The 23796-nt window shown below is 40.9% G+C and overlaps 1 protein-coding gene across 1 annotated transcript; it reads right to left on the reverse strand.

Moving 5' to 3' along the window:
* Window positions 1–216: 216 nt before the first annotated feature.
* Window positions 217–5921, reverse strand: LOC129117066 (nucleoside diphosphate kinase A2-like). The gene is made up of 5 exons (XM_054627639.1): window positions 5813–5921; window positions 3267–3399; window positions 1096–1197; window positions 776–888; window positions 217–644 (listed from the first exon to the last, which is right to left on the reverse strand). The coding sequence occupies exons 2-5, from the start codon at window positions 3393–3395 to the stop codon at window positions 530–532; spliced, it is 459 nt and encodes a 152-aa protein (XP_054483614.1). The 5' UTR covers window positions 3396–3399; window positions 5813–5921; the 3' UTR covers window positions 217–529.
* Window positions 5922–23796: the final 17875 nt, after the last annotated feature.

The following is a 23796-nucleotide window of genomic DNA, read 5'->3' on the forward strand; positions in this document are numbered from 1 at the left end:
GAAAGGAGATGCACTTATGACTTCTGGTGACTAGTAGTTCTCTTGAATACCTATGTTGAATACACTTCCTGTAAGTCGCTTTGGATAAAAGCGTCTGCTAAATGACTAATGTAATGTAATCATCTAATCCCCTCCATTAGAGTTCAGCAGGTCACCATAGGATCATATGGACAGTAGTGTTGTGTGTATCTGACCAATGAATGAAGAGACTGTTGGTATTGTGTTCATTTTATTGGAAAGCAGATCACCTTTTAACAAAAACGACAGTCAAGGATAGTTGCAGTCATTAACTGTACATTTCAAGGATCGATGGAATGTTTCTAAAAAAGGAATGGAGCTGAGGAATGAATTCATACCGGACCTGGACATCAGAGACCAGATCCAAGTACAGTATGATGATAAGAGGGCAGAGGGTGATGTGATGATTGAGACCTTAAGAACTTCAGTTCTTCTCCGCTCTAGGCCATGGACAAAAAACAGGAAGTATGAGGCAAAAAGGTCACTGGTCTCAGACCAGTGTGAGGAGTGCTCAGTAGAGCCAGCTGAAGGCACAGCTAGTGTAGCTGACCAGCTCCTCATCTGTGAACCACAGGGAAATCTCCTTGTTGGCACTCTCCACTGCGTCGCTTCCGTGGATGATGTTCCTATGAAAAACAATAATGCACATATTAAAAGTGAGGACAGAGCAATACAAAAAGTCATGTGAGGGTTACCGACAGTCTGTATACTGTGTTGTAAGTTTAGGGCTCTGCTGAAGTCACATAAAAGTACTCACTTGCTGACATCAATGCAGAAGTCTCCTCTGATGGTTCCGGGCTTGGAGTCAGCGGGGTTGGTCTCACCCAGCATCACCCTGCCGGTCTTCACAGCACCCTTGCCCTCCCACACCTGAAACACATAACAGAGGCATGAAGCTGGCTGCTTGTTAGCTCTTCTCCAGGAGTCTTTAAGAATCAACATCACACCAATGGGTGGGAAATGATATCTGCAGCAAAAGCAGGTTTTAGGTTCATCAACTCATCTCCTGGTACATTCCTCTCTCCGGTTCAACTGACACACCACACAGTCTAACCAATCAGTTGTGTCTCTTCTTACCATGGCAACCACTGGCCCAGAGCTCATGTACTTGATGAGGGTAGGAAAGAATGGCCTTTCCTTCAGGTCAGCGTAGTGCTTCATCAGGAGGTCGTCAGAGGCCTGCAGCAAGGAGACAATGTAGAAAGATACTGACCTTATTAATCCCATTAGGAATCAGACATGTGAAACCAGTCTACATTGAATACTGATTCTTTGTCCATGTTGTACAGCGGGGCTCAACAATCAGGCTTCCCAAGGGCAAGTAAAATGCCATGTTGGGCTAGGAAATATTGCAGTGTTTTTTCACTTCTCATATCTGGGGAGAGTTGCACATGTGCAGTACCGATCGCAGGGACTCGCAATACTAGTTTATAGGATTTAAAAAGATTAAGTGCAAGAGGGCGTTTCAAGTATCAAATCATTTATAAAGTGCTTTTCAAAAAAAAAAAAAAAAAAAAGTACAAGCTGCTGAAGCACGATTAAAACATTTCAGGATTTTAGCAAATTAAGACATGTTGAAAATATCTGTTAAAATTAATAAAAAGGTTTATAAAAATAGGTTTTGAAAAGATTAAAAAAGATGCTACTGATTCTGCAAGACTCAGTTCCAGATCCGAGGGGCATCAGACAGCTTTAGTCTTGAGCTGACCTGCGCCTGACTCACAGGGGAGCAGCAACTCAGCAATGTAGCTATAGGCTGAACCGTGAAGTAACATCGTAAATTCTAAAACTGACCGGTAACCAGAAAAGAGGCTAAAACAGAGCTGATACTTAAGTATTAATTAAAAGCCGAGTTTTTTTTTTTTTTTTTTTTTTTTTTTTTTTTTTTTTAAACAAGCTGGAGGCGCATGATAGATTGTTAACTCATTGGGTTTAGCCAAATGCTAACAGAAAAACTAATAAAAGCATGGATGAGAGAAAGACTTCTCCTGCAAACAGGAGTTTAGTTTGTGTCCTTTGAGGATGTGGACAGAACTCCACTCATTTACTTAAGATTAAACATGACAACCCTGCCAAGTTCTTGTTTCCACTAGTGGCTGCATACGTTTGGTCACAGGGTGGTGCCAACTCGCCCCCAAAAGCTACATCAAATCCTGCCCCTGTGTTATCTTCAATAGAACTCAGATCACTGAGTTTTGGGGAAATTTGGGAAAAAGCATTGGCATCTAATCAGCACACTGCAGCTATCCTGATCCAGGGCTGAATCCATGTCTCCTACACAAGGGAGCAAAGTGCTCCACACACAAACGCAATCCAAAGTCACGTCCTTGATAATGTCGTGACCCAGCCCTCAATTGACTTCCTGATGTCCCTGATCATGATTTGCTTTGAGTGACACTGAACAACCATCCTCTGAAGCAGACTAAAAGACTAGCAAGTACTACATCCTATTTGTTCACAGCTGGCACGACAACCTTAAGGTCACACGGTCGTTACGTCTCTTCAATGTCATGGCTCTAGTCACACAAGTTTAATAACCAGAAAGCCCTTTGAGGAGACAGCTCTGGTCTGTGGGACAGACAACTGCTGGAACATCTGCAACGCTAGTGTACGAGGACAAATCCGACCAACTCAGTGTGCAAGTTAAGTAAAATGATTTCTGTTCAAACTGAAGACCGGTGGGAAGACATTTAGGGCACAGCAAATTTTAGAGAGGAGGTTTGCATTCAACATTTCAGCAAGATGACAATTAAAAATTGTCATTCAATCATGAGTCCAGCTTTCTCTGGATAGGTCTTTGTGTGCTCCTCATCCAAACTGTACTTGGCTCCCATTTTCATTTCACTTCCTACTGCACCACTAACCACAATGACACCAGGATTTCAATTTGAGCAATTAAGGGTTGATTAGCTTCACCTCAGTAGCACAGAAAGGACCTGTTGCATGTGCTGTAGTTTACATGAATTCTTGCATAACGCAGGATTATTTATGAAAACACTTTATGGTAAAGGTGGAATCCCACTCTGTCCCAGATGAGAGGTTAGAGGATCAGGAGTCTTTGACTCAGTGCTAATCTATGCTACAGTCAGGAATAGACTCTTAGGCTTATCCGCTCACCGGAGGTTCTTAACCGCAACACTGCACACTCACAAGACCATGTGCTGAGGTGGTTAAAAATACAAGGGACTGTGGGGAAAGCAACCTAGTTAAGCGTGAAAGCCGTACAAAGAAATAAAATGTCTACTTACATGGAGCATCTTCATGCCAACGAGTTTGAAGCCTTTTGTCTCAAACCTCTTGATGACTTCTCCAATGATGCCCCTCTGCACGCCATCGGGCTTGATGGCAATGAATGTGCGCTCCTTCATCTCAGCCATGATCCTGAAACAAAGCAGAAAATATATATATTTTTTTTTAAATAGGGTGAAGGGAAATGAAGTTCAAGCTGCAGGAGGAACAAGTTCCGGAGAGTCACTTACACCTCTTGGTCGCATTTTGTACAGTGAGCGGCGGGGCCGGCTGCAGAGGGCCCCGAGCCCATTGCACAGTAAATGCATAAGACGACAAAACGGTTGCTGTGGATCTCACAGCATGATCGCCTAATCTGAACCACCGTGATTGGAAGCCCCACCCACAAAGTTATTCCCACACCTATTTCTATGGTGCAGTGGGCAGAGACTCAACTCTCATGCTTGGGTGTGCCAAAATTGCTTGCTAGCAGTCCAGCAAGCCGCCTACCTTCTACTGTCACATAGGTGTATGAGATGGTTAAGGTGCACAAAAAAAACAACAAAAAACTTTGCTGTATGCTTTGAACCCAACATGAAAGCAGCCATTTTATGCATTTTAGGTTTCGTCCTAGTCTTTCCTTCTTTATATTGTCCACATTTAGGATGCTGCGATGCGGGGTGTGTCGTGTCTTTATATTACAGGCGCTTTTAAGACATGTGCGATAAGTTATACACATTTGTGTTTCACATAAAACTGACTAGGGAGTTTGCCATAAAAAAAATAAAACAAACACACAATGTACCAATTAAAAAGGTAGGGGTGAAAGTATAGTGAAGTTCTTGTTGGTACTACTACGTGATAATTCATTGTTTCATACTGTTCTCCAACCCCATGCCTCCCTTAATTGTAAAATGCATGTATGCTGTAGAAGAAATCAGAAACACTTGAGCGTTTTAAATGCAAATATAATTACAACTGACCTACAACAACTATTGTTGCTATAAAAACTAGACTGGCATTTGTCACAATGTACAAAGATGAGGTTTTGTATAGTATTGCTTAAACACGTAAGCTGTTTGAGTTGTTCTTGTAGTAGTTCTGTCTTGATTACAATTTTACATTTAACATGCCAAATGATCAACCAAGAATGGAATTTGAAGATTAATAAAAAAAAATGATTGATAGTTGCAGTCATACTGTCAGTGTGCAGCAGCTGAGATTGCAAAAATAAAGCATGCCTGATTTCACCTAAGGATGCTATGCATTTAGTTGTAGTCCTATGAATAATCGTTTCCTTTTCTTTTACTACAAGTTCGAAGTAAGCCTTTAAAGTCAAAAGAAATCAAGAAAGTCTTCATTTAGTTTTTTTGTCCAACATAAGCATGAATTAATCTTTTCTTTAATATTATTTCATCATGTTCAACTGGATTTGCAGTCCTGCCGCAGACATATTGGTATACAAGACTGTTTCACCCCGCTGTTACACACAGACAGCTTCCACGTTACATTTGCTCACATTGTGTCGATGAGTTTCTTGCAGTGGTGACCAAGACCATTTAAGGCAAAAAAAAATCATGTTAGCAAAGCGGGAATTTGAAGAATATCTATACCACTATAGCAAGAAGTAGTCATGAGTCATGTCGTTTTCGGTGCCCATGAAATTACGGAAAGCCGAAGGTGCCAATAAACAGGCAAATTACTATTTCATTCGCTAAATACTGTGCACTTCACACAGACATCAGAGATTACGTCCTCACAATGGCAGACACTTGCACTGCTTTGGCTTACTCTTGACCAAATGGTTAAATTCACTTTGGGCTTCCGAGCTATGCAAGACAAAAAGGAGGGGCTCATTATTAAAAACGCCGTTTTGACTTCCATGCGGGGTTTCAAAGTCCATATGTAGAGCCAAGCAGAGAGCTGCGTTTTAACATTAGTATTGGGAGATGGAGGCGGTTAGTGTCACTCTCGGTTTTCCTTTTAAAAATAGCTTCCTGTAAACGCATTTGACTGCTTCAGCGCCGTAAGCTCGCCGGTGTCCGTGACGTTTGAACGCCGGCTGCACCTGGTCGCCGGACTTAACGCCAACAGTTTAGGCACATCTCAACCCCAACCAAAAGGAGGGAGATTCACCACCCCGAGCAATCACTTAATTGCTGGAAACTACAAATCTACCACCAATGAGAGGGTTTTAAACACGCTGATCTCTGAGGAGGTGGCAGGCCCAGGCCTTCTCTGCCACATGGTCTTTTGTTCGCACTGCTGCGGAAAAACCACGTCCAACGTCAGTGACTCAGCACACACTCCACCAAGACTGCACCATACAAATATAAAGTGACCCCGTAGCTTTAGTTATGCCCACTCCGTTACTCTTAAAGCCACGGCTCTACCCGGAAGACGTTAACGTGTTTAAACCGAATTAACTTTAGACCACACCCGCTGGAAAATGGTTATAAATCTGACAAACGCTAGCCTCAAACTCGAGCGTGCAAAAAGTTGGCGTGTAATAGAAATATAGACGTCACAAATAAAAGTAAAAGAGGAATTAAAACGCTCACGTTACCTTTGATAATAGTGCTCACGTTGGGAAGTAAGTAGCAGCTGCACGGGTTGACGTGGGAGAAGACCGAAAGAACCTGCGCAGCCGCAATTTATCCCAGGAGGCGGAGACTGGCTCGACGGCAAGACATTGGACCCAAAACAGAAAGAGCCGTTCGCGAAGTAGTCTCATGAAGTCCCACACTTCAGTTCTGGTGTCGCGATAACATATGTACCGCTGACAAGAATGAGACTGTCAAGTGTGGTAGGACATATCTCTGGAGGCTGAATGCAAACAATTACGATTTAATGAAAAAAAAAGTCCAGTGACAATCATAAGCACCATAATAACTAATAATAATAACCTAAATGACTTGTCATTGTGTAAAAAGCATTTTATTGTTACATCAGTTGAGTAGTTTAGTCACAAATCAACAATGCTTTGACCTTAATGGGCCTCATCATAAACCGAAAAAGTTTCAGAATAAACCCGTGGTTTAATCTTTGATAATCTTTTATGACCTTATCATGCATAAATTAAATTTTTATCATATGGTTTATTTGAAAATTGTTCTTAATCTGAAAAGTAATTTGTAACTAAAGTTGCCAGACTAATGAGTAAAATGCACAATGTTTCCCTCCGAAATGTAGTGGAGTAGAAGTAGGACAAAATGGAAATGTTCAAGTGAAAAACCATCACAATATTACTATCAATTTAAGACAAATCAAAACGGTAGGTCATCACAATTTACATTATTCCAATCATTCATTCATTGAACAAAATTAAAATTGTTCAGAAAGACCCTCTAACATCTTATAGGCAATAAAGGTACAATGCTTAATTTTCTAAATCTAAAAATACTGCAACTTTTTCCATTAAACAAAATCCTCGGTGGTTATGCTGATTTTAAACTCTGAAATAGTATTACACCAGATTATAGCTGCTGCTCCAAAAGGATGGTCAGATTTGACAGTGTTGTCAGTAAGTGCTTCAGCAAATTCATTTGTTTTTCTGAATACATGTTTTTATTCTCCTTTAACTTATAGCAGAATGGCCGATGGCTGTAAAAACAAATTTGTCTGCTCAGGAAATATCATATATTTATAAATAAAGAACACCTAGTAATGTCCCCAATTTCATACTTAAAAAAAAATTGATGTGGAACATTTCTATGCATTCCAAAACAATCGGTGTAAAAATGCACATTCATTTTTTGTCAAAGAGAAAATCTTAACAAAACGATTCTACTTAACATTTTCTAGTTATATCAGCTGGTAATGTTGTATCTTGGTAACTTGAAAGTTTGAAGTAGACTACCTTGAAGTTGAGTCAACAACAGTTAAGATATATTGTGAGGAACTTTTTGACTCTATTTATCTTTTACTGGTAAGACAGTTTTAGGCTTGATTCCTGCAACAGTATTGCTACAGCTTTGGCTGCACCTGTAATAACCACATCCAAATATAAACACAGCTACAAACAGAGAGCGGTTAAAGTGGATAGTTATCATCCAAAGCTCATTCTACTCATCTGAGACAAGTGTATGAACATATAAATACAAACAAAACATCAAAACTTTCCTAAAATTATTAGAAAATAATTAAAGAACTTTAATCCACATGTGTTGGTAAGCATGCAATTAACCTTCCATTGTTCCAAAACATCTTGATTTCATGAATTTAGTGAACTTTCAGTTGGACATTTAGTCAAGAATATCTGAGATGGTTTCATGGCTAAACAACACAAGTTACAGCAACAGAACTCTTTAACTTTGAAATGAAACCACACTTTAAGATTAAATATCAGTGCTCACTCACTTTTGCTGAAGGAAGAGGCTGCTACAGTTTGTTGCTATGACTCAAATGCTTACTTTAAATGCTGATCAATTATATTTCTCAGACTTAACACCTTTATTATGCCAAAGGATATAGATATTAATTGGTAGTTTCTACAATGTTGACTACTTCATGTTCAACTTCAAGGAGCGCGTCATGATGTGGCCTGGGGTGGCACGGGCCTACACTGTATATAAGAAGTGGATTTAGTCATCGTGACGTCACCCATTGGTTTGTGGTCTGCCTTTTTGAAGCCTTGAGTTCATCGATTTCGCAGTTGCCATCTTGGATTACGACCTTAGCATGCTGTTTTTTCCCAACCAATGAACGAAAGTTACCATATTTGGAATGGGGAAGAGTGACGTAGAGACACTGTATACAGCTCTGGTAGCAGCAGCAACCTGCCAATCACAGTAAGCCCGCTCTAAAACATACTCTGCTTCATGCTCTATTTGACTCTAAATGGACCATAATCTACAAAATGAACATCATGCTGTATTGAAGAAGACTTGAAACTAGATATTGAGACCATGAACTCATGTTTATCATGTTTATTGAGGTAAGATAAGATAAGATAAGATAAGATAAGATAAGATAAGATAAGATCATCCTTTATTAGTCCCGCAGCGACTGTATAGCGACTTCTATACAATCAGACTTATTTTAGCAACCGGAGGAGTCACCCCCTGCTGGACAGTAGAGAGAATGATCCCTGAAATCTGATTGACCACCCCTGGTGCAGTGTCATTATCCTAAACCATGATTGGCTATCGGCCCGGTGAGTCTTAAAGCCAAGACACACCAAACAGACATCAAAGCGTCACCTCACCTAACCTGTGTCTTGGCCAAAAAACTTGCACTTAAACACATCTTGAAGACAACAGCCAACGGCCAACTTGCATTTATCTTCTGTGCAGGTGTGAGAGGAAATAACTCTCCGTACCAGCAGCTGGCGGTAGTCTGTATTTGTCATTTAAAAAAAGAAAAGTGGAAGGCCCTACGGTAGGACTGTGGATGTACAAGTTGTTGTCATGCTATGTGTATGAAACAAAGCAGTTTCCTTACTTCCGTTTTTCTTCTAGTGCACTGATTGGCCTGGAGGTGCTAAACAGAAATCTGGAGCATTCCTATTGCTACTAGCAGCTAACAGTGCAAACTGTCGAGTTTACCTTTTTTTGGGGGGGGGTACACTTCTGTTAGCCACTGGTTAGTTCAATGTTAGTTACTAAAGTAGAAAGGAGTATTGGAGACAGAGATGGTAACTAAATGCTATTCTGACACCGACATGCCGCTGTGAACTTCTGCGCTGTTACATAAAAGCTATAGCCACTTCTATAATACCAAGGGGCTCATAATAATGCCTTGGTGTTTTGCACACATATGAAATCTAGAGCTTACAGTCTATTAAAGGCAGCTTTAGAGGGACTTAAATGTTAGGGATCTGCAGCTCAAGGGTTTTATGGTATGAGCTACATACCAGTCATAAAGTCACTGGGCATTGCATGACATTAATGGCCTAATCTTAATGCAGCCTGTGATAAAGAGGCCAAGACCTGCATCTCTTGCTTAAAGCACCAGTATCCCCACCTTGCTCACTTCACTTGATTTAGTTGCTCCGAGCCCAACTTTCCTAGCATAGAGAAAATATTAGGTATGTCGGCTCAAAAACCGAATCTCCCTCGGATATTGAGACATTAAGACATTCTCACCTTCTGCTTCCTTGGCTGGCAGCCACTGGCTTTAATGAATGCTGAGGCAGCAGTGGGAGAGAGCCAGAGATAAGGCGTGTCTGTGATTAACTCTCGTTATTTTTCGGCCTTTGGTTTACACCATTTTGACTGCATATGGAACTCCTCAAGTGAAACACACACTAACGTTTAGTTTAGGTTACTTTTGGGGACATTACATAGACATGCATTCTTTTCTTGGAGTCCCATCCTAACCATAAGCACTGACCTAAACATATTCATTAGCTGGGTTTTACAGAAGACATTGATTCATATTTAATATTTGCCCCCCCAAAAAATCACATATATCTTTCTGCATGTCCAGATCTTTACTCTCCTTACTTCTTCCACCCCTTTTGTCTTCTCTCCTTTTGTTTCCTTTCCTGTCCTGTCCTGTTTCCTTTTTATTTCCTTTCCCCTCCTCTCCTGTTTACTCCTCTATTTGTTTCCTCTGTTCTTATCTTATCTCCTCTCGTTGTCTCTCCACTAGTCTCCTGTTTTCCCTTCTCTCCTCTCTATGTCTCTCCTTTCTTCACCTCTCCTCTCCTCTCCTCTCCTCTCCTCTCCTCTTTTCTCCTCTCCTCTTTTTGTCTCTCCTATCCTATTCTCTCCTCTCTTCCTCTCCTCTTCTCTCTTCCACTTCCTCTCCTCTCCTCTCCTCTCCTCTCCTCTCCTCTTGCACCACCGGCAGCGGATGCTCTTAGAAAACAAATGGAGAGTTAATCCCATGGCCTAATCTCTTGCGTTCTACTCCCAGTCCTATTTTTACCAGGGGTTTAAGGCCAGGATTAAACCGTCTTTTCACTTTCTCTCTCGCTGGATTTTTGAGGAGAATGAAACTATTGATAGCTAAGTGCTGTTCACACTGCTCCAGCTTATTAGTGTGTGTGTGTCTGTGTGTGTGTCTTACTACTAAGGCCTCCTGGGGCTCGGAGTCATGACACACTGAGGATGCAGCATAATTGGCATCGCCCCAATGCTTTGAGATGCTCTCTGTCTTGTGCTTAACGCAGAGGGTAGGGCACGGCACTCACGGGAACCGTGAAGCAGGGTGCCGCTTGTGCTGTAATGGATTGTAATACAGAGTCATTATTTTTGCTTTTAGAGACAGCTCTCCCACCTCACCAGAGTGTGAAGCTGTTTTGGCGGAATTGCTTTAGGATGCAAAATGGTTGTTGACTCAAAATTTCTTGCAGGGCAAAAAAAGGTTGGTTTATTGCCTCAAATTGCTCCTACACTGAGGCAAATGAGTGATTTCAAGGCGTTGTGTGGTTTTATTTTCTGCTGGCAGGCTGCCAAATGCTCCTCTAAACCCCACTCCTTGCAATATAAAGATGGGTGTGTGCACATCTCCACACACCTGCCGTACTGTATCTATCGCTTCAGTCCTCAGGGTGCAGAGTCACACACCAGCCTCACCGAGTTTACTGACAGAGACTAAAAAAGTGTCATTTTTAGCCCGGATTCACTTTTATGAAGCCGGTAGATCTCTGCAGCCTTCCACCGGCCCAGAGGGGATCGTTCCATAGCTGAGAATCATTACTGTAATATAACATGCACTGTTTTGGGATTGAGGTTGTGATGAGCCCGCACTGCCACAGTGCATTAGTCTCCTACTATTTTGCCTCATAAGAAGCGCTGACTGGATAAAAGAAAAAAGGCAAAAACTTCCCCCTTGTGAAACACAGAGTTTTTATGAATTCATAATTTAAAGGAATGTCAAGTTATTTTATTTACACAGCCCAATATCACAAATCATAAATTTGCCCTGAATGCTGAACAAGCCTCATCCACGGAATTCCTTGTCAGGTAAAATGGGTTTTGGAACTATTTCTCAAGCTGCCTCACATGACCGTGTATAGGCATTTAACCACTCCAGTGTCTAGAGTACTCACCGCACACACACACACACACACACACACACACACACACACACACACACACACACACACACACACACACACACACACACACACACACACACACACACACACACACACACACACTCACAAAAAGCTGTCCCTCCCATTTTTCCCCTTAAAAAAAGAAACTGTTGAACCCAGAATCCACTCAAGAATTCCATTACATATCCACACAGCTGCACTCGTGATTCAAAAACTTCTAGAAACACACCTAAGTCCTTCGCTAATGAACATACAGAAGGAAGGTAAATAATTGATGCTGTCCGTGTGTGTGGGGCAGGCCCACGGCAAAACCATCAACGATTGCCAGAGCACTGTTTGAGGATGGATAGCCTCAAACCTAGGGTCCAGTGTCAGTCATGCAAGTCATCCCACCATTCATGGACCAGGTGAGCCAAAGCAAGTGTGCTGTCATGCAGTGAATACAGTACAAGGGCGACATGTTTGTGTAACGTTTAATATTCATAACTGTTCATATCTAAATATCTCTATTTAGATATGAAGGTCCTTTTCACAGAGTCTCTCATGTTGCAACGCCATGTTTTTACGGTAGCCCAGAACGGACAAAACCAAACCCTGGCTCTGGAAAGAGCCCTTTCATCTTCTTATGTTACATGAAAGCTACCGTGATTCACGTAAAACTCAGCTAAGTCAGGTTATGTGCATTTGTACTCTACAGGGGGTATGCAGGTCATGGGGAGGGGTCAGGATAGATGGCAGCTGTGTAAAGTACAGGATTTTATTATTGAAATAAAAAAAATTCTTTAGTTCCATCAGTGAATACTGCAAAGTAAAACAATGAGACAGGGCAGTTAACATTCAGCATATGCGTTCAGTGTAACATTGAGCAACTTGCCAGATTCAATAATTAAATAAATGTCCTCGTTAGAGAGTGATAAAAAACATTTTTACTCGGCCCTGTTCCCCAACATTAACCGTGCTTTTGTGTAATTAGTAATTTCAGTCCAATGATTCAGTTTATCTGATACATTCTCAATTAAGGCGTAACATTAAACAAGCTTGTTTAGTTTATTTATCTAATGGGCTCATAGGAACTCATTATCTACATATTTTTAATAATACAACAAAACTAATGATTTACTGTAATGATGAATAATATCGACCTTGTTGTGTCTTCCTATTGACAACCAACAAACTTACTTTTTGGTCTTTTTTATTTACTTATAATAACATCAGACCCTCTTTGACCATGATGCACTTCTGTTCGTCATGTAAACAAACTACCTATCAGCTGTATTACACCAGAGATCAGGCTAATCCTCTGGTTTCTAAAAGAAGTCTGATTGTATAGAAGTCTATGAAAAAATGACTCTAATTCTCACTTGATTTATTCCATCAGTAAACATTGTAAACATGAGTTTATGGTCACAATCTCTAGTTTCAAGTCTTCTTCAATACAGCATGATGTTCATTTAGTAAATTATGGACCAATTCAGAGTCAAATAGACCATAAAGCAGAGTTTGCTTTAGGGCGGGGCTACCTTCTGATTGACAGGTTGCTACCATGGTTTGTCCAGAGACCTACTGCTACTACCATTATTATTATTAGTCACATTACTATTACTATTCTCTATATCATATAATTCTACTATAGTCATTGCTGCTGTTATTATAAGTAGTCTTATTATATGAATCATTTATGTCATATACATTGAATGTGTTGTATCTAAGAACTGTTATGCTGCTCATTCTGTAAACATGACATCTATTGCATTCTGTCCATCCTGGGAGAAGGATCCCTCCTCTGTCGTTCTCCCAGAGGTTTCTTCCTTTTTTCTCCCTGTTAAAGGGGTTTTTTAGGGGAGTTTTTCCTGTGCCGATGTGAGGGAAGGACAGAGGATGTCGCATGTGTACAGATTGTAAAGCCCTCTGAGGCAAATTTGTAATTTGTGATTTTGGGCTATACAAAATAAATTGAATTGAAAAAAGTATCACAATACACAGACCGCTCTGCGTTTAAACATAAAGGCTATGCTAAGGTTAATTTTAGATGCCACAGGTTGGGTCCATCAACGAGCTGCATCTGTATCTGGTTGACCGTTGGTTTCAGTGTGTGCGAGTTTGGTTTCAGTGGCAATTTTCGCAATAGCATCCCTTATTGGGCTAATACGTCAGGGATATTAGAATGCACCATCTGGTATCTTAGTTATTCATTTTAATATAAATAAAGCCTCAGTCATGCACATTACATTCCCTCTAGGTTATTTTTCTTTGCGTAACCCCCAACCTTAAAGTTCAAACTGTGCCTGCGGCTGTGAGGCTGCTGTGAGCTTTTGTTTTGTGTTCTTTTGCCTCAGTTTAAAAGTAGTTTTATGGAATTCCCGAGGTTCCAATTTTTTTGCCTTTGTTTCAACAAACCTTTTGTTAATAATTGATGCTTATCCACCTGGTTCTTCAATATCCTGTCTTTAAGTTTTCTGATGCCAAAACATCTCATCTGCCCTTTTTATGTTTTTTTATGGTGGCACTGTAGTGGAAAAGAGTTTTGAATAGTTCAACCAAAGTTATAGTTGAGTAAGTAAAAGGTCAAAGTGGATGAAAAAATCAGAGGGAAAAAATAAACGGAATTTAATGTGACAGATTTCTTTGCTTTATCTTTTAACTTAAATAATAATTTGTCCTGTCACACTTAATTGGTACCCTTTTTTTGGTCCTCAAACCCTAAGGTTGGGTTTCACTGCTAAAAGATATTGTATATTCTTCACTGTTGCTTGTATTCTTTTTTATATACTTGCCCAAAGCTGCCGCTCCTCTGACATACGCACCAAAACAACCAATATCCAATAACCATCTGATTTCTCCAAAATGGCAAATTAACTATTATTATTTTTAGTATTTAGGATTATGAGGCCATAATTAAAAAAGAAAGGCAGGACAATGAAACAGAAACAAAAAGATACATTTGTATATTAATAATTATTTTTTTTCAAATGTTCTTATATACAGTGGGTACGGAAAGTATTCAGACCCCTTTAAATTTTTCACTCTTTGTTTCATTGCAGCCATTTGCTAAAATCGAAAAAGTTTATTTTTTTTCGCATTAATGTACACTCAGCAACCCATCTTGACAGAAAAAAAAAGAATGTAGAAATTTTTGCAAATTTATTAAAAAAGAAAAACTGAAATATCACATGGTCATAAGTATTCAGACCCTTTGCTGTGACACTCATATTTAACTCACATGCTGTCCATTTCTTCTGATCCTCCTTGAGATGGTTCTACTCCTTCATTGGAGTCCAGCTGTGTTTAATTAAACTGATTGGACTTGATTAGGAAAGGCACACACCTGTCTATATAAGACCTTACAGCTCACAGTGCATGTCAGAACAAATGAGAATCATGAGGTCGAAGGAACTGCCCAAGGAGCTCAGAGACAGAATTGTGGCAAGGCACAGATCTGGCCAAGGTTACAAAAGAATTTCTGCAGCACTCAAGGTTCCTAAGAGCACAGTGGCCTCCATAATCCTTAAATGGAAGAAGTATGGGATGACCAGAACTCTTCCTAGACCTGGCCGTCCAGCCAAACTGAGCAATCGTGGGAGAAGAGCCTTGGTGAGAGAGGTAAAGAAGAACCCAAAGATCACTGTGGCTGAGCTCCAGAGATGCAGTAGGGAGATGGGAGAAAGTTCCACAAAGTCAACTACCACTGCAGCCCTCCACCAGTCGGGGCTTTATGGCAGAGTGGCCCGACGGAAGCCTCTCCTCAGTGCAAGACATATGAAAGCCTGCATAGAATTTGCCAAAAAACACATGGAGGACTCCCAAACTATGAGAAATAAGATTCTCTGGTCTGATGAGACCAAGATTGAACTTTTTGGCGTTAATTCTAAGCGGTATGTGTGGAGAAAACCAGGCACTGCTCATCACCTGCCCAATACAATCCCAACAGTGAAACATGGTGGTGGCAGCATCATGCTATGGGGGTGTTTTTCAGCTGCAGGGACAGGACGACTGGTTGCAATTGAAGGAAAGATGAATGCGGCCAAGTACAGAGATATCCTGGAAGAAAACCTCCTCCAGAGTGCTCAGGACCTCAGACTGGGCCGAAGGTTCACCTTCCAACAAGACAATGACCCGAAGCACACAGCTAAAATAACAAAGGAGTGGCTTCGGAACAAGTCTGTGACCATTCTTGACTGGCCCAGCCAGAGCCCTGACCTAAACCCAATTGAGCATCTCTGGAGAGACCTGAAAATGGCTGTCCACCAACGTTCACCATCCAACCTGACAGAACTGGAGAGGATCTGCAAGGAAGAATGGCAGAGGATCCCCAAATCCAGGTGTGAGAAACTTGTTGCATCATTCCCAAGAAGACTCATGGCTGTACTAGCTCAAAAGGGTGCTTCTACTCAATACTGAGCAAAGGGTCTGAATACTTATGACCATGTGATATTTCAGTTTTTCTTTTTTAATAAAGTTGCAAAAAATTCTACATTTCTGTTTTTTTCTGTCAAGATGGGTTGCTGAGTGTACATTAATGCGAAAAAAATGGCTGCAATGAAACAAAGGGTGAAAAATTTAAAGGGGTCTGAATACTTTCCGTACCCACTGTACATTTCCCTTTCAATTCAACTTCAATTCAAGCTCTTACATTTAAGCTTTGATTTTCCATTTCAGGAGTGGAAAACTTTTCATTTTCAAATTGTCAATTCAATGTCCAATTCCTTCATCATTTACCATTTTCTTTTAACTATGGGCTCATAATCCTGAGTTTATTTGCCATTTTCAGTTAAAATGTTCTTTGTTTACCTTTTAATTGTTTAATAGTAGGTAAAATAATCCTCCATACTCTCATGGCCCAGCCCCTGGGAATGTAAAACACCTTAAAAAGTAAATAGTTCCAGACCCGTAGCTATTATGCAAAAAAATTTAATAATTGACCAACACTTTGACAAAAACGTTTGTAATACATCAATGTTCACAGTTCAAAGATTCCCTTGTACACAGACAAAGCTGTGCCATTCATCAGCCCACATAATCACACCAAAATTAAATATAACAACAACAATAATACAGGTAATAATAGTCATCATCATCAGGACAAAATTACACCAATAAACATTACGCAAATAGCATTGCGCGAGCCGGGTTTAGCTGGTTAGCATGGTGATTTCGGTAGATGTCCCAGCAACACAATAAGACATAGCATCAACACTGTTACCTCTTCACATTCTGTTGATCATTTAAACTCAATTTTCTAACTAGAAGGACATTTAATGAGGTTTTTATTATAATTTGTTTGTCATAATATCATTTTAAAGGGTACATGCTTGGCTCTCAATTATGCCCTTTTGTGAAAAAATACACAGAACTCTTATAAATTACAGTCATACTTTTTTTTTTTTTTACAATGTCCGGCCAAACTATTGACTTTACTTCAGCACAGTGCAACAGCATAAGGACATAATAGAAAATAAAAATATGAAAATTTACAAGAGAATATGATAAGAACCACTGACACAAAAAATGACACAATATGTAAATAGACACCAGATTGAGGTGATATATTATATAACCACAGCATTGTAGTTTCCATTCTCCACCACAGGGGGCAGTCTGGCAGCACGCCATGGAGCTCCAGAGCCGGCCTCCCTCCTTTCTCGTCGGGGGAAAAAAAGCATAAGCAGCGAGGAGCTTCCAGCACATCCACTGTCTTGTGTTCTGATAACGAATTGTTACAGCGACAGATCCACCTTGAAATTCTTTATTTTCACACTTGCCTTTGAAAGTGAATCCATATCCACAGAGGTTGCAGCCCGAGGCTCGTGAGGCCCGGGTTGATAGCTCCCCACTCCCTGAATCTGTTTTCTGACGACACCCGATCGTATGAAATAAAAAGGCTTTTTTTTCTCCCTCCCACTCACATGATGCTAATACTGAACAATTTATAATGATGCATCAAACCCAGCCATGTGTAAGGCAGGAGACCAGGATGACAGGTGTGGTTCCCTCTGATAGGATTGAGTGCAAAAGGTAGAACACTGAGCTGGGCCTCATCATTACAGAATAACAGGCGTATTTATCGCTGGGTTTCTCCCCTCGACTCCACTGATCTCCTCAGGTGAAAGCTGTAAATAATGTGTGAGCATGTGTGTGTATGTGTTTGTGTTTTAGTAAAAGAAGAACTACTGAACGGGCTTACACAAAAAAAGGCTTTAAAATGACTATAAAGAGAAGCAAAATGACCAAAGAGAGACATAATACAACTGCAAAGAAACCCAGAAAGTTTTAAAAGAGACACACACTGACTACTGTTGGGTAACAGAAGTTCGGACTGGGCCAATTGATGAAGCCCGAATTACTGCTCCAACTCTTTTACTCATTCTATATTAAATACCTATTGGAGTCTCGATGAAGTTTAAAGAAAACACTGGATACAGGCAGACAGAGCAATAGAGTTTATTCTTCAAGCAAAGAAATAAACCCGAGTTGGCTCCGGAGGAGAACGGATTTGCTTTGTCCTCAACATCGTCCTATATAGATAAGATAAGATAAGATAATCCTTTATTAGTCGGGGAAATTTGACTAGTGTCAGAGTTCTTTGATCTGTAGGTGAACTGAACTATCTATCTTTTTTTCATTGGTTAGGAAAGTCCCTGACCGAAACTTGAACTTTCCCAATGTCTATTAATCTCTAGCATGTTGTCCTTTCTATAGGCTGAACTTTGTATCAAAAGTAGTCATTCTCCTAGGCTGAAGTTTTGTTAGGCCTTATCTTTTTTCCTTCTGGTCGTAATTTTGGAAAGCTGAACTGTGTGTGTCTTTGTTCACACAGTTCTACTCTTCTCTGCATGTTATACCTCAAAGATGATGACGTGTGTGTGTGTGTGTGTGTGTGTGTGTGTGTGTGTGTGTGTGTGTGTGTGTGTGTGTGTGTGTGTGTGTGTGTGTGTTTTCAACAGCTCTTAGTCTTTTACTAAATAAAACAGGTAATATCTTATACCATGCAAATCACTCTATATTCACACACATTTCAGTATGCAGATGCCATATACATGCATATACAGTATATAAGTTTCAAACATTTACATAATCTATAGAGACAGAAAATGACATTTATTTCAACCATGAGCACATTTAGCTACACCCACAATGCACTTGTTGGCCGGGCAACATTGTGTGTAGGTTTGATTTCGGTCACTTAGCGTGCTCAAAGGGTGGTGCATTAAATCAGTTTTTGATTAAGGTAGATGCAACCTTTATTTTTAACCTATGGCGAGGTACAATAAAGAAAATCGTAACTATAACCCATAATGACATCATCCTTAATTGTTTTGCATTGATAACAAACTTATCTGATCTGCTGTCTGAACCTCAGTGCGACCAAACCACTTGCACCTCTGAAACAACTTTTCCTGTAGAGTATCAGCTGACTGCAGTGTGTCTCCTCTCTGGAGCTCCGCCCTCCCGCGGTCCGCTAACACACCAGCAGCTTCCTCGCTGCAGCAGCTTTTGATTTATCACCGATGAACTGCATCGACTTATCTCTTTTGCTCCATTCTCACAAAGTTTATCAGGACTGTTTCATGTGACAACGGAAGCAAGCATTTTTTTTCAGTTTTAAAAAGTAGCAATACAAAGTTATTAGAGACAAAGACAGAAAAAAGACTGTGTTACAGTAACAAGAGTAAATGTTATTTGTTACAGTGACTGAGCAGCTGTGGTTAAGGTCTGTGACGTTCCCGTGCAGGGTTGGTGGGGGGGAGAAGGAAGCATGAGTGATGTCAGCCTGTCAGCTCAAAGCGCCTCATGCTTCCTGGCAACAACACCTTTATAATGTTGTTGTGACACTCAGCTTGTGCTGTCAGCACCCCCCCATCACCACCTCTCCCACCTTTCTTCCTACCCCCGTTGGCAGGTATCAATGAAGCTAATGTTCTGTCTTTTATAGCCGGCCCTCCATCACTCCGCAGCTCTGTGGGCCCACAGGAGGGGATTGGATATGGGTGGAGCAGCATTTTGTTTTTCCTGCAATGTGTGTAAGTGTGCATGTGTGTGTGTGAGGCAGCCTATGTTCATTGTGGAGATTATCTTGCTCAACAAAATGTATAAGTATCATTAACCTGTGTTTGCCACAGATCTTATTTCATACAAAAATTCACAATTGTTTTTTTGTCAAAGAAACCAGAGCTATGCTTACTTCCAGGTTGGCCTGAAACTTAGTCATCCCTTTGTGGTATTTAGCCTCCCCGCTAAATACCACTAGCTAGTGATAATTAATTGTAGTTGTAGGAACATTGATTGGTCCAGCTTTAAATAATCTTCATTTCATCTGATCTTCACATATTTTCCAACGTTTGCATTTTCTCCTTTCAGAAATTCTTCTGGTCAGACACAACCTGTTTTCACAGTCATATATACTACCAGCTCTTGCTAAGTATTGATCTCTGAGATCCTTTGGAGCACTTTGCTGATGTCTGGAGATTACAGCCCATTTCACTGGACTGGTGGGTAACTGCTACATCAGTATCGCATTACAATGGGCTGTGAGAGGCAGAGCCACTGATCTTCCTTTTGCACGTCCCTTGATATCAATTTTCCCGTTGTATCCTCTTCACAGGTCATAAAAGTAGGTGTGTAACCAGAGAAATCCATTTGCCAGCCTTTAATTGACCACGTAGAATGCAAAGGGCCATTCCAGACAGCAGTAAACTTTTAATGTCCTCCCGCTACTTGTTAACGTTGTGTCTGGTTGTATAGTGATTTATCCAATTGTAATAATGAGACCTCTGGGAATGGCACGCTGTGTGTTGCACATTTTTGTTTAAATGTCTCGAGTAAGCCAGTGGTAGGAGCTTCTGCAGGGGCCGTGTGCCACGATCACATATATATATATATATAAAATCATAAAAGTTAAAAGCATGCCTGCGTTATTGGTGAGAATCATCTGCATCATTCCACCTGCAGAATACTGTACTTCAATTCTGTACATATGCATCCATGCACTAACACGCCCACTGTGCCAGCGCCATCTCCAACCCTACGATTTGTCAAGGACAGCAGAGGTTTTCCATTAACGAAGCATTAGTCCCTCCTCACACCCGCCTCTCTAATCCACAACCCTTCCTTTGTCTTCATTAGGCCCCCCCTGACAAGCTCCCACCATGCCTCAAAGTGGGCCATTACCGGCCCCCAGAACACCACAGGGCTCCGTGTCGGGCACTAATAGCTATCTCCAGTCTCGCAGCTCCCCCTGTACTCCAGCGGAGGCCAGGAGGTGGACGTTGAGTTTAGTACAGTAGATAGTAGGACGAGGTTGTTAAGTTGTCTCATAAATGCCTTTTATATGTAGCTACCCACACGTCAGCTACTCCCTGTCCCATTGTAACCACTTAAGATGTTATTTGGCACCTGCAGCGTGGGGAGGCCGGCCAATTTGGTAGCTGTCTTGTCAGAGAGAGAGAACGAGAAGAGAGAAGAGAGAAGAGAGAATGTAGCACTGTATAAAGCAGTTCATGTACTACAACAGTGCATTCAGACAAAGCTGCAGGAAGTCATTTTCAACAGGAGTCAATGAGAGATCAGATACGGTGCTGCGTCACGGCGTGCAGGACGACAAAACTGCTTATTAAAAAACATATTTTCATGTTACACGCACCGATGCATCCACTAATCACAATAGTATGACCTGGTTTTCCTTTTCCTTCGCCCGAAGGTGCTTTGAGCTCTCAATCCATATCAACACAATTCGACACAACTGCATATAGCCTGATATAGCCAAAGACCTTTAAAAAAACAAGCAATAGGCTCGTTCTAGATGAGGGGCGTTGGAAAGAAAACTGCGGTCAAGTCGGGCAGTTTTTAGCTGCCTTCAAAGAACACACAGGAAGTCAGAAACGGTTTGATACGATCTGAAGGCTACTTGTAGTTTGCAGACCTCGTTCGGATTTATTCACGTTCAAGTATGTGTAAATATATATCTATGTGGAAATGTGTGTATCTGCATTGTATTCTTTCTGTGTGCCTGTGGAACACTTTGCTACTCATTTTGATATCAGTTATATAAATATACTTTATATTTATCAATCACAAAGATATGTTTTTAGATTAAATCATTGCACAACATGCAACTCATGTCCAACAATTGAGCATTGAAAAAATAAGAATTTTGTACAAAACATGGTGTTTGTTGTCAAATCTAAGAGCCAATCAGCTCTTTGATCTGGCGACAGCCAGGCGTTTCCCATCATGCCCTGAGTCATGCAGTCGGTGAAGAGCTACCGCGGCCCTTGGCTCTAAAACCTGCTACCGACTCGATCTTGTGAGGCTATCATTGACCATTTGTGCATTATGTCAGATCAAGTCGGGATCAAGTCGGACAAAAATCTAACCAGCATGCGTTGTGCCGTGATCGCCGCTAATCGCTTCTGTGCAGGACTGGTTCATCTCGAACGAGCCTAATGTTGTAGCTAGTGTAATACTTGCATAACAACTAGTACTAACATAACTAGTATAAAAGCTAGTTCACAAAAATAGTTCATAAAAAAAGACTCCCTTGAGGAAGATGTTAAAAAGGGGAGAAAACCCCTTTTTAACATCTTCCTCAGGTGACCTCTTGTCACCGTTAGCATCCCTTCGAGCAGTCAACATTTCCATGGTCATGATTTTTCTATATCCTCGCAATGTATAGAATACAATCAAGTAATTTTACATTTTCCGAGCATTTTTCAAGCGATAAGTCCGCACGGCTGTAGTTGTCAGGCCACAAAACTTGGTTAGGTTTAGGAAAAGATCATGGTTTGGGTAAGAATAAGTAAGTTTGGAACATTAGCTGCGGTAACCGCTATGAGAGCAGCACAAAGGGGATTCTAATCTCAGGAAGACTTTACTCCACTTTATCTTTACATAGCCAAAAAACATTTTTTATGTTCCATTATATTTATAATGGTTGATCTATGAAAACCCGAAATTGACAAAACTTGCGGCTAGCATGAAGCTAACATAAAAACTAGCATAAAAACAAAGACTTGTCAATTGGATTTAATATAGGCTGATTCAAAGTCTAGGTTCTGGAAACTGTTTTTTTAAACCAGTGGTGGAATATGACTACGCACATTATCTTCTAGTATTGCACTTAAGAACAGTGTTTGTAATGTAGTGTTAGTATTTGTATTTTACTTGAGTGCTTACATTTTAAGTTACTTTATACGTATCTGCCACTTTTACAATTAGCTCCAATTTGGCCAGACCCAACATTAAAATACTGCTTAATAAGGGCCCACTCTGAATGAAGGACTTATGCTTGTAATGAATTTTGTTACATAGTTGTACCGCTACTAAAAAAATCAAATACCTCTTCTGCCCCGTATATGATTGTAATAAATTCAAACTTTCCTGCAGTAATCTTCAACTATGGCCAACAGACTGAAGGGACCATTCAGACCAGCTGAGCTGTTGGGGTACACATCACACCTTTACAGTAGCTTGACTTTACTGTCACCACATACTGTAAAGGTGCTTTCCTGTTCTATACTTCCTCTCTGCCTGTGTCAGACCCTTGTGTTTCTTCTCTCCTCTCTCCCCTCTTTATATCAACCTGTCAACCTCTCCGCTTCCAGCCTGGATGGATAGCAAAATCACATGCAGCCCCCACCCCCGCATCTTTGACAGATATCAGTGATAGGGTGGGGGGGATTTTTTGCCTCTGATACATCTCGTGATTTGCTGCCAGAACGGAGGATCAGACTGAGATAACCAAGGTTGTGCAGAAACATCAGCGCATATGAGAGATAGGTTTTGTTTTTGGGTCGTGAGAGAACAGGTGTGACAGAAGATAATCGACAGAAGCAGAGAGGTTGCAGTAAGAGAGATGGGTTAGTAGTAGATGGTGGGAGCTGCCATGCCCTGAGCTGTCCACATGAAAGGGACTGGGTAATGACTGATACAGCAAACAACTGAATAGATAATATAACTCGGCTATGCATGCCCTGGCCTGGATTTTTCTGTGTATAAAACAGCCAGGCAGAAACACACTCTCCTGGTATGATGCTATCGCTTCTTGGTATTAAGTCTTTAGTGAAAAAAAGGAATGCGTTTTGCAACTTCTGCTGGATGCTGTTTCTTTATTGTGAGGTTTTGATGCTTCTCTCTTTATCATTGTAGATTAAACAGCTTGGGGCTTTGGACTGTTTGGACAGGGCTTTGAGCTCAAAATAACTTAATTTTTCCTGGCTTTTGACAGTTAAATGATATGAGTCATTGTCTAATTAAATAAAATTAGAATGGCTCAGTGGTACAGCAGGGTCGTCCTTCAATCAGAGGATCTGAGTTTCGATCCCTGGCTCCGCTAGTCCATGTTGATGTGTCCTTGGGCAAGACACTTAACCTCACATTGCTCCCGCAGGCTGTACCTGTGGTGTATGAATGGATATGAATGATTAGATTGTCCTGATGGGCAGGTGGGACCTTGCATGGTAGCCCCTGCCATCAGTGTATGAATGGGTGTGAATGGTTAGTTAGAGCCCTGATGGGCAAGTAGTCCCTGCCATCAGTGTGTGAATGAT

The sequence above is a fragment of the Anoplopoma fimbria genome, unplaced genomic scaffold (assembly GCF_027596085.1).
Source record: "Anoplopoma fimbria isolate UVic2021 breed Golden Eagle Sablefish unplaced genomic scaffold, Afim_UVic_2022 Un_contig_13360_pilon_pilon, whole genome shotgun sequence".
Taxonomy (NCBI): Eukaryota; Metazoa; Chordata; class Actinopteri; order Perciformes; family Anoplopomatidae; genus Anoplopoma; species Anoplopoma fimbria.

Coding starts and splice junctions, on each gene's coding strand:
- LOC129117066 (XM_054627639.1), bottom strand. CDS start 3,395: ATGGCTGAGATGAAGGAGCGCACATTCATTGCCATCAAGCCCGATGGC. Junction 1,198..3,266: donor TTGGCATGAAGATGCTCCAT/GTAAGTAGACAT, acceptor TCCTTGCTGCAG/GCCTCTGACGACCTCCTGAT. Junction 645..775: donor TTCTGCATTGATGTCAGCAA/GTGAGTACTTTT, acceptor TGTTTTTCATAG/GAACATCATCCACGGAAGCG.